The 10,728-nt window shown below is 40.9% G+C and overlaps 1 protein-coding gene across 1 annotated transcript in view; it reads left to right on the top strand.

The window, feature by feature from the left end:
- caskin2 (CASK interacting protein 2) overlaps nucleotides 1-10,303 on the top strand; it is a 73,977-nt gene extending 63,674 nt beyond the window's left edge. The window contains exons 13-24 of the mRNA XM_016457093.1: nucleotides 1,202-1,279; nucleotides 1,697-1,830; nucleotides 2,495-2,558; nucleotides 2,826-2,920; nucleotides 3,309-3,419; nucleotides 3,518-3,619; nucleotides 3,706-3,919; nucleotides 4,040-4,101; nucleotides 5,160-6,144; nucleotides 6,892-7,323; nucleotides 8,325-8,568; nucleotides 8,739-10,303. Of these exons, the coding sequence (XP_016312579.1) occupies nucleotides 1,202-1,279; nucleotides 1,697-1,830; nucleotides 2,495-2,558; nucleotides 2,826-2,920; nucleotides 3,309-3,419; nucleotides 3,518-3,619; nucleotides 3,706-3,919; nucleotides 4,040-4,101; nucleotides 5,160-6,144; nucleotides 6,892-7,323; nucleotides 8,325-8,568; nucleotides 8,739-8,835 (2,618 nt within the window). The 3' untranslated portion in view covers nucleotides 8,836-10,303. The remainder of the gene's footprint in view (nucleotides 1-1,201; nucleotides 1,280-1,696; nucleotides 1,831-2,494; nucleotides 2,559-2,825; nucleotides 2,921-3,308; nucleotides 3,420-3,517; nucleotides 3,620-3,705; nucleotides 3,920-4,039; nucleotides 4,102-5,159; nucleotides 6,145-6,891; nucleotides 7,324-8,324; nucleotides 8,569-8,738) is intronic.
- The last annotated feature ends 425 nt before the right edge of the window (nucleotides 10,304-10,728 follow it).

Genomic DNA, 10,728 nt, shown 5'->3' with positions numbered 1-10,728 from the left:
AAAGCCGGCTATAGTGTTGTAGTCAGACAATGCAAGTCACTTATTAATTTCTTTTTTAATGAACTGTTGTATTAAATCAGTATCATAATTATCACATATCACATTTGCAAACTCCCTTAATAATCATTAAAAGCTGTCACTCACTCATCGCGATCTCTCCATTATAATGATTAACATTGTGATCAAGGAATCAACAGATTTGTCTGTGATACATTACTCAATGCAGCAAAAACACGTTGTAAATAAGTTAGAAACCTTTGAAGCTCCCCTGAGCGCAAACACAAATATGCTGATCGGGTCAGTCGCACTGGTGCTCCTAAATATTTTTTTTCAAAGTTGCACGCAGTAATTTTCATTCGCAAATGCACTGCTTTTCCATAGGTTCATGCAGGACTGCACATCAGCTCACGCTAAGTTTTTTTCTCCTGCTACCCTATCTCAACCCCCAATCATTAGCGCAGTTTTGTCTTTGACAGCGCATATAGGACAATTTTTGAAATAGCACCATTCTAATAAACAAAATTTATTTAAAATTTAATTCAAGCACTTTCAAGGACTTATATTTGTTTTCAAGTACTTTCCAGGCCTTGAATCCATATGTCTGAAATTCAAGTACTTTCAAGAAGCGTGGGAACCCTGACTACAATCCGTTCTCCGTCCTCTGCAATGACTCCTCCTACACCAGCTTTAAATGGTCAGGTTAATTAGGGGTCTGCTAATTAGTACTTGGCCTTTAGAAGCACATAGATCAGATTAAGTTGAGCTCATAGACTCACCATTGATGTCACCACCAGCGCAGGAAAGAAGCCCATGGTCAGGTAGAACGCCAGCTCCACTAACTTATACCTGCACAAACACACGCTTTAACATCACACACCAATACAAATAAATCATGACTTCAAGTACTTTCCAGGCCTCGAATCCATGCGTCTGATATTCAAGTACTTTCAAGAAGCGTGGGAACCCTGTGTAAACCAAAAGATTTAGAATTATATTATTAGTCATTGGCAGTTGGGGCAAACGGTTGATTATGGACCCTGGGTGGGCTCATGGTTCTTCTGTGCGAAACACTGTCTTTGCATATAAACACCATGCAGTGGTGCACACTCATCTGAATCCCCTGATTTGTGATGCACACACCCTTACATTATCCGCCCACAAGACTGAGGCCAATGGCCCAAAAAGTGTTTGTGTCCGCTAGGTGGGCCTCCCAGCAGTCTGTCCCAGCACATGACCCCCAGCATGGAGGACGTGTGGGTTTTGCGGAACTCCTGCGCTGGTAAGAACCGCTGCACTCCCCTGCGCCCCCTACTGGCTGTCACCCTCTCCCTGCTGCAGACAGACCCTCTGATTGGCTGGCCTGTCGGGACACCACACAGACCCAGTTGGTGTGTCCGTCTCCAGATGTTAGCGTACTGCGAACCCTCTCGCTACCGTAGCAGAACGTACTGTAGGTTGTGTGCTGTCATCTGTAAACCCCATCACCACATGCCTGTGGCTTTGCCCTGCTACCCCTACCCCATCCTGCCTGCTGCTTGAGTTTAAATCCAGCCCCTTGGCACAGTGGGTACAGTGTCCTCACAGCTGTGGGGTGGCACACTGGCATGGCAGTGCAGACGGCTGCAGTGATGGCATAATCGCGGTCATGTTATGATTGCATTGACTCACTGGACTAACACCTCTATCTCTCTCGCAGCTGGGGACAGGAACAGTGTGGGCAGCACTGGCAGTGTGGGCAGCACCCGCAGTGCAGGCAGTGGCCAGAGCACAGAAAGCAACAGCGCCCCCAATGGACCACAGCAACACACCACCAGCCCTGACACCAGCAAGGTAACCATTCATTGTGTTCATTCACAGGCATGATGCTTTGTAAGAAATACAACTTAAAGAGTTCCCATTTAGAAATACCAGGGAAAATGTGATTTCCATGTCTGTTTCTGTAGTAGATAAACATTTTTCTAATGATGATGTTATTAAAAATTTGAACCTTTATGAAGTATTAAGTCATGGTCTTATGACGGGTGCTTTTAGAGGTAGTGAACGATAACGAAATGTCTTAATTTGAATAAAGAGAAATTAGATTGAAATGGTACATTTTGGTTTAGAACATTCTGGTGATCATCTTGAAGTGCTAATGTTGCTATTTTAGCAGGTAAAATGTTTTGTTCCATGTATAAAGAATTTGTGTTTTGTCTCATTTAAGACATTTTTATACTACTAGCTATAATGTTTCAATTAAATCCAAGGATTCATACCTGACATGTAGAAGAAAATTCGGCAAATCACAGCTCCAAAAAACAATAAAAAAAAAACAGTTCCTTAAATTCCAACTTTGCAATGTTTCGAAGTCCACAACTCTTCACCAGACCATAATGGACCTGTTTCCTGTTATTTTAGTTAAACTTTTTTAGCTTCAGGCAAACATTTGTCGTTCCTATGTGAACTAAAGTTTTATAGCTAAGGTTTCTTCTGACTTTCATTTCATTTTAAACAGGCAACGCCCTCTGTTGTGGATTTACTACAGCCAGATCATAACAAACTTCCAGACACATCCACAGGTAAAGAGTTACCTGTGCCATATTTACTGTTTGTATCTGTTTACGGTTACAGCTTACGGTGACAGTATTTGGACACATAAAATGTATGAAAGTTACTGCAATGGATAACAAAATATCAAACCAAGTTCCTCTGATAGGACACCTGTGTGAACTTGAGTTATAACGGACTTCATACATCAACTTAAAACTGGCAAAACACTAGCTAATTCAAAGACATTGAAAATGCTCTCATGTATTAACATGAGTATGTGTGGTGTTGTTTTGAAGGAGTTCCTCGCAAACCTGTGCTGCCCACACAGAGGCCAGGAGAGCAGGGTTTCTCTCAACAGTTTGTGCATCCTCAACAGCTGCTGGAGGGCAAGGTCAGAAAACACTATTACAGTTAAGGCTTAGATAGACGTGATCATATTTTGATATGGCAAATTAATTTTGTATTGTTGTTGTAAGTTGTATTAAAACTTTATGAAAATACTGACATCAAAATGTTGATTATATAATTATACCACACCATTATACCATTAGTATACAAGTACACTAATAATAAATGTGAGTATAAGAACATACAACTCTTAATTAAGCCCAAAAATGAGATTATATAAAATATATCATATAATTATATACAACAAAAAAAAACATAATACAAATAGAGAAGCCACATTTTATAAAAAGTGTTATACAACAGCAGTTGTATCCTGCATTCTGTTTGCTACCTGTCATGTCGTATATCTTCATGTCTTTTATCATTGTCAGGATGCTGAGGCCATCTATCAGTGGCTTAGTGAGTTTCAGTTGGAGCAGTACACTGCTAATTTCCTCAACGCTGGCTATGATGTACCTACCATCAGCAGAATGACCCCAGAGGTACGATCAGAGCGCCAGTGTTTGGTTGCTTTAAGAAGTGCCACTCATTCTTGTTGCTGCAGATAGAGATTTTGATTAAGTATTATACCATTTTTCAGGATCTCACGGCTATTGGTGTGACTAAACCAGGACACCGTAAGAAGATTTCTCTTGAGATCGGCAACCTCAGCATTCCAGAATGGCTCCCAGAGTACATACCGGTAAGTCACTACACGCTATAGTATGCATATACGTGTGTCTATGGTGTTGTCTTCAGTTCACTCACAATTAAAAGCTTATCTCTTAGCAGGATCTTGGGGAGTGGCTGAGCGCCATAGGTCTGCCACAGTATAATAAGAAACTCTCAGAGAATGGCTATGACTCGATAAACATTGTCCGAGATCTCACATGGGAAGACTTGCAGGAGATTGGCATCACCAAACTAGGTGAGTTTAAAAGAAACACTGAATTAAAGTACACTGTGGTGGTTGTAGTTATAGGGTTAACAAAACCAAAGAAAAGCTAGGAATAATTGGAAATTTAAAAATTGTGTGTTCTTGTTATTGTAACGGAGGCCAGATAGTAAGAGCTATGGAAAACCAGGCGCACTAGCTAATGACGCTAGTGGCTGTGGTCTTTAGCATCCTTGTTAGCGCACCTGCTTCCCATGTCAGAAACGCCGGCTCAAATCCCACATGGAGCAGTAGAGCTGGAGGGGTTAAATTGGTGCCGTGACCCGGATGGGAGTGAAGTTTAAGTGGTGAGTGTAATGGAGGCCGGCTTGTAAGGGCTATGAAGGTAGAACTCACTCCCCTGATCTCAAGAGGTGCACTAGAGACTGACGCTAAAGGCTGTAGTCTTGTTAACATGCCTGCCTCCCATGCCGGAAATCTTGAATCCCGCTCGGAGGAGGGCGGGTAGAACCAGAGGGACTTGAAAATTTTTGTTGGCTAAATATTGCTCTTGTGTACAACTAAACCTGCTTTCAAACTAAAGCAAGCATGATATGTAAGAAAATCATTCTTTTGAATTTATTATTTTAAATAAGTAGGTTCACACTGGTTCGGATGAATCATTATTAGAACAGAATTTGAATGATTGTTTAAAAACCTTCATCCTTTGGTCATTAACGATTGACAAAGCCACAAATAATTAATGAGATACATGGGTCAAAAAGTGTGGAAACCCTGTATACACTTCACCCTCCATCCATATGCAAAATGAAGCCAGGGTGATTTAGCTGTTGTTATGCCCATTTGCTCAAGGCAAATAGACTTGTGGGTTTAGTAAACCTGAATTCTGTAATTTAGTTAAATTGAATTTTGCTTTGATTTCACAAATCAAATCAACTTTGAAATTGATATCAACTTATTATATCTTTGTACAGATCTTTGTTTAAAGTTCATCAATCTTTTATAAGTATTTTGTTACCCTTTTCACAACCATTTGGCATTAAACATTGTAGCAATGTTTTTTTCAATGTTGAAATGAGAAATGTTATTATTTAAACCACATTTCAACATTGAAGGCCAGTCACATTTCCCCTGGGCAGCTCTTCCAGTTTTTGTTCTTACTTGCCATGACCTTGACAAGGGCATTTTCATTTTTAGTCTTCTGGTATGATTTTGGGTAGTCTTTCCCACAGATAAATCTGATTGGTCTAAAGTCCTTTTCCAAATTACTGTATATTCAGCATCAAATATACCATGAGATTGTGCAGGGACATGCAACATTCTCACCTTGTTGTATCATGCTTGCTAGGACATGGTGCGGTATGCTTTGTCGGACGGTGAACCAGATGAAGATGATGATGATGAAGCAGCTCAGCTGGCCAGTATGGCCATGCCTTCGTATGCCACACTGAGCCGCAAGCCTACCCGTGGCCAGCTGGCACGTCTTCAGTCCGCCCCCGAGCAGTCCGCCAGCCGAAGCCACTCTTTCGCCATCAGGGCTCGGCGTAAAGGGCCTCCTCCTCCACCACCTAAACGCCTTAGCTCCGTCAGCAGCAGCAGCACTAGTGTTGAAACTGTCTCTGACACTCCAGCATCACCTTCTGGAGGAGTTGAGAATGGCAGACCTGGGACCGTGAAGAGCATCGCAGCTGCATTAGAAACAGTCCTACCTGCGCCTATGGTGGAGCTCCTTCAGGAAACCCCTACAGCTGTTTCCAGTACCAACGAAGGGTCCAGGCGTAGTAGACCTCTGAGTCAGACCGAATCCACCCCAGTGTTCGCCAAAGCAGATACCGATAGAGCGGTAAAGTCCGAGTCGGAAGAGGAGGATGGGACGAAGGATTCAGGCCTGGAGAGCTCATCCTCACCTCAGAACAGCTCCAGTGAGTGCATCCCCTTTGCGGAGGAAGGCAACCTCACTATCAAACAGAGGCCCAAAGTTGGCGGGCCTCTCAAGGCAGAGACCACTTCTGAGTCACCAGAGAAGGCCAAACCGGCCAAAACCCCTGAAGTTCCAGAGTTTAACCTTAAAGAGTCAGACACAGTAAAGAGACGGCAGAAGCCAAAAGAGAAAGAGCAGTCAAACACAGTGTCTGACAGCAGCCCAGATGGCACATCAGTTTTAGAGACTCAGGACACGGTGAAACTCCGCATCAGTGAAACAGATATGAGTCTGCCATGTGTGGAGCTTCCAGCCAAACCAGTGAAAGCACCTCCACCTCTTGCTCCCAAACCTCCCAGTCCCCTGAATTCAACACGGCACGCCTCTAAACCAGATCCTGCTCCTGTAACAGGTACAGCCTACAAATAAACAGCCTATTAATAAAGTTAGTTAGCTTTGTATTCAGGTTTGATGCAATGTATTTCAGTGCCAAGTTGCATGAAAGCCCTTAAGCTAAATCCCTTAGTTATAAGGTTAAAGGAACCTTTAGTGAAACTTGGGTTGCAAGAAAAACAACTAAGGGTCAACTTAAGGAACCTTAAGGCTGTCATTAAGTATTCCCTTAATTATTTAAGTGTTCCCTTAAGCATTACTACAAAGTCCTTAGTAACCATTTCACCTTAATAAATTTAAGGGACCAAAACACCCCCTTAATTCATCTTAAACTCAAACGGCTGATCAGCCATCTCAAACAGATGGCTGATTTTATGTTAATTGAAGAGGAGGAAGTACCATGGCACATTTTTAATGATTGAAATAGGCGCGATTTTAATAATCATTAAAATCGTGCCTATTTTGATACGCAGTTATTGAGAGTATCGGTTTTACCGTCAGTAAATCCTTCGTCTCACTGCAGTCCAGTTTGGTTCGTTTTTTTGTTTTCTGTGCTCTTGGTATTCTCCATAACGCAAATATTAGTACAACTGTTGTTTCGTTGTGTGCTGTTTATTGTGAGATGTAGTAGCCTAACTATAGCAACCGCAGCGCCCACTGCTGTATGTTGCCAGAAACTACCATGCAACACTTAGTATATACACTTAGGTAAGGGTGACAGTTAAGACGTTTGTTGCAACGCTCTTAAAGAAATCCCTTGCCTCAGGGATTTTTTCCCCTCGGATACCCCCAAGTCAAAATTACTTAAGTACTTTCAACCTCACTATCAAACAGAGGCCCAAAGTTGGCGGGCCTCTCAAGGCAGAGACCACTTCTGAGTCACCAGAGAAGGCCAAACCGGCCAAAACCCCTGAAGTTCCAGAGTTTAACCTTAAAGAGTCAGACACAGTAAAGAGACGGCAGAAGCCAAAAGAGAAAGAGCAGTCAAACACAGTGTCTGACAGCAGCCCAGATGGCACATCAGTTTTAGAGACTCAGGACACGGTGAAACTCCGCATCAGTGAAACAGATATGAGTCTGCCATGTGTGGAGCTTCCAGCCAAACCAGTGAAAGCACCTCCACCTCTTGCTCCCAAACCTCCCAGTCCCCTGAATTCAACACGGCACGCCTCTAAACCAGATCCTGCTCCTGTAACAGGTACAGCCTACAAATAAACAGCCTATTAATAAAGTTAGTTAGCTTTGTATTCAGGTTTGATGCAATGTATTTCAGTGCCAAGTTGCATGAAAGCCCTTAAGCTAAATCCCTTAGTTATAAGGTTAAAGGAACCTTTAGTGAAACTTGGGTTGCAAGAAAAACAACTAAGGGTCAACTTAAGGAACCTTAAGGCTGTCATTAAGTATTCCCTTAATTATTTAAGTGTTCCCTTAAGCATTACTACAAAGTCCTTAGTAACCATTTCACCTTAATAAATTTAAGGGACCAAAACACCCCCTTAATTCATCTTAAACTCAAACGGCTGATCAGCCATCTCAAACAGATGGCTGATTTTATGTTAATTGAAGAGGAGGAAGTACCATGGCACATTTTTAATGATTGAAATAGGCGCGATTTTAATAATCATTAAAATCGTGCCTATTTTGATACGCAGTTATTGAGAGTATCGGTTTTACCGTCAGTAAATCCTTCGTCTCACTGCAGTCCAGTTTGGTTAGTTTTTTTGTTTTCTGTGCTCTTGGTATTCTCCATAACGCAAGTATTAGTACAACTGTTGTTTCGTTGTGTGCTGTTTATTGTGAGATGTAGTAGCCTAACTATAGCAACCGCAGCGCCCACTGCTGTATGTTGCCAGAAACTACCATGCAACACTTAGTATATACACTTAGGTAAGGGTGACAGTTAAGACGTTTGTTGCAACGTTCTTAAAGAAATCCCTTGCCTCAGGGATTTTTTCCCCTCAGGGATACCCCCAAGTCAAAATTACTTAAGTACTTTCATGCATCCGGGCACTGATCTTAATTTTTTCATCTCAGACAAATACTGCTCTGATTAATACATTCTATACTTTGGTAGATTGCATGTATTACATTAAAGCTATTGGTAGCAACATTTTGCTACTAAGTTAGAGTACAAGCAGTGGATTTATTCCATTTTTTTCATCCTTTTGCATTTATCGGAGATTCTTGTTCTGTCTGCAGCTGTCGGCTCCAGCGTGACACTGAGTGTTGTACAGAGTGTTGCCTTTGCAGCACCTCAGTCTCCAGTCCCATACTCCCCCTCGCCAGAGAACACGGGTGTGATATCAGGAAGCCTCCAGGCTCTGATGGACGGGGCTCAAGGGTCAACACTGAAGCATCAGAGGCTGGAGAAGACCAGCTCATCCCTGGAGGAAGCACTGAAGGCTGTGGAGAGAAAACTAACTCTGGAGAACAACAACGTGGGGTGAGAGACACTCTCCACCAGCTTTCACACTTAAAAGAATAAATCTACAAAAATGATTTTCTTTTTATTGAGGGATTTTCAGAAGTTTTCCATTTAATTCAATTAAATGTCATGTTTTTAAATTGTCACTAATTTATCACTCCTAATTAAACCTGTTGTGTCTCTTTTAGTGTTTCTCACGTAGTCAAGTCTGCAGGGAACATTCTGGATGACATCGGGAACATGTTTGATGACCTGGCCGATCAGCTAGATGCTATGCTGGATTAAAGATTCTCATGGATGGAGCGGTTTATTTTTTGATGACCCAAAAACAGGAGGGTAGAGATCTACGTATAGCAGCATGGTTTCTTCTGCCTTATAATTCAGATGGAAAACAGAGATGAACTCTTGAACACAAAAGTGGGAACCTCCATTGATCTTTATTTACATGGACCACACAGACATTTATGGACCACAGTCTTCTGACTAATGGCAGTCTAGATGTCATCTGTATTTGTTTGTTTGTTTGTTTATTCTTATTCCAGCGTCTAATCAACCAGCATATATATTTGTTTTCCTGTAATTGTATTTCGGGGATGATTTGTGGACTTGACCAAGCGTGACCCCAATTAACTTTACATGATGGACCCAGATAGAAGAAATGCACTTAGGAGAATCATTCCTAAAGCAATATACATTTCAAAACACTACACTGATTCAAAACATTTCTAGAAAGATTAATGGGATAGTTCACCCAAAAAGTGACAATTCTGTCAACCTTTGCTCGCTCTTATGCTAAAGCGAGACATTTTGAGTATACTTTTCATACAGCAATAAGTTATAGCGACCAGCTGTTAAAACAAATAATACATAACAGAATTTTCTTTTTTTTTGAGTGAACGGTTCCTTTAACATAACTACTTTTCAAAGCATTTTGAAAGTAGTAGTTTTTGACTTATTCATTTCAGCAGGTAAACAGCCTTCGGGAGGTTTGGTGCTTGTACCATATTTTGTCTTAATGACATTGCAGATTTGCAGGTTAAAATACATGACTGACTTTTTTTGTATGAAAGTGTGGTTTTAAAGGGAACATGTTAAAATGAAAACAGTAACACTGCCTTATGTGACTAGAGCAGCACCGATGTACAGAAAGCGATTCAGGTTTAAGTTACCACAAAATATTTTTGAAGTCTTTAAACTTTTATTAGTCCAAATAGTATTTAAACTTTATCAAAATATGTATATTGTACACTAAAGGTATATTTGATTGGGAAGCAAACCTGTTTGTTGTACCAAAGTATATGTATATTTTTATTCAAATGTTGGATAATGTTAACGCTAACAGACTCGCAGCTAAACTAATGAAATTTAACCCAGTGGCATTTCCCCTTTGCATATAATTTGATATGATGTATCTGATGTGGAATATATCCACACTGTTCTTGTGTGCCATACGTTTAAATAGATGTTTCTTTCAGGTTCTGTCTCCCAGTGAACTGAAATGTAATCAATGGCATTTGTTTAACTAAGGCCATTTTAACATTTAACAATTTTAGAACTGCAATTAAGGCCCAGTCACACCAAGGACTATAACTGTAACTATAAAGTTTTAATAATAACTTTAATCGCCCTCTGCAGTGCGCACTGATAGTAAACAGAACGTTATAACCCACTAGTGTGGATGTCAGTATAGTCATTATAGTTCCCTTTCATGGGAACTTCGAACTGCGTCCTCTAGGGGTCGCTATGGGAAACCTAGAGGACGCAGTGTCTCGTTCCCTACTCAGGGAACCATGGTTACATAAGTAACCTGAGACGTTATCATTCTTGGTATGAACGGGCCTTTGCTTATGTGAATACTATATATTAGTGATGTTCTTAATTAGGTAATATGAAACACTGATATGATTGTTCAGTATCAAGCCCCTCTTTGTTCTAATTTAACATTTTCTATTAAATGAATTTAGCTATTGTGTCTTTTTTTATTATTACTGAGCAATGTGACTGTCATTTCAGCACTTGCAGTGCAATGCAAAAGAGAATCCTCTTCTGTCTGATTTGTCCAGATTGTCCGGACTAGGGTTGCACCAATTGTTAGTAAGTACTTAAATTGGAATATAAAGTCCACACTAGAGCTAACTACTTGTAACTATGCAGATGATGTGTTACTTTTCATCTGTT

This window comes from Sinocyclocheilus anshuiensis, unplaced genomic scaffold (assembly GCF_001515605.1).
Source record: "Sinocyclocheilus anshuiensis isolate Anshui unplaced genomic scaffold, SAMN03320099.WGS_v1.1 scaffold229, whole genome shotgun sequence".
Classification (NCBI taxonomy): Eukaryota; Metazoa; Chordata; class Actinopteri; order Cypriniformes; family Cyprinidae; genus Sinocyclocheilus; species Sinocyclocheilus anshuiensis.
This window is presented reverse-complemented; position numbering and strand designations above follow the sequence as displayed.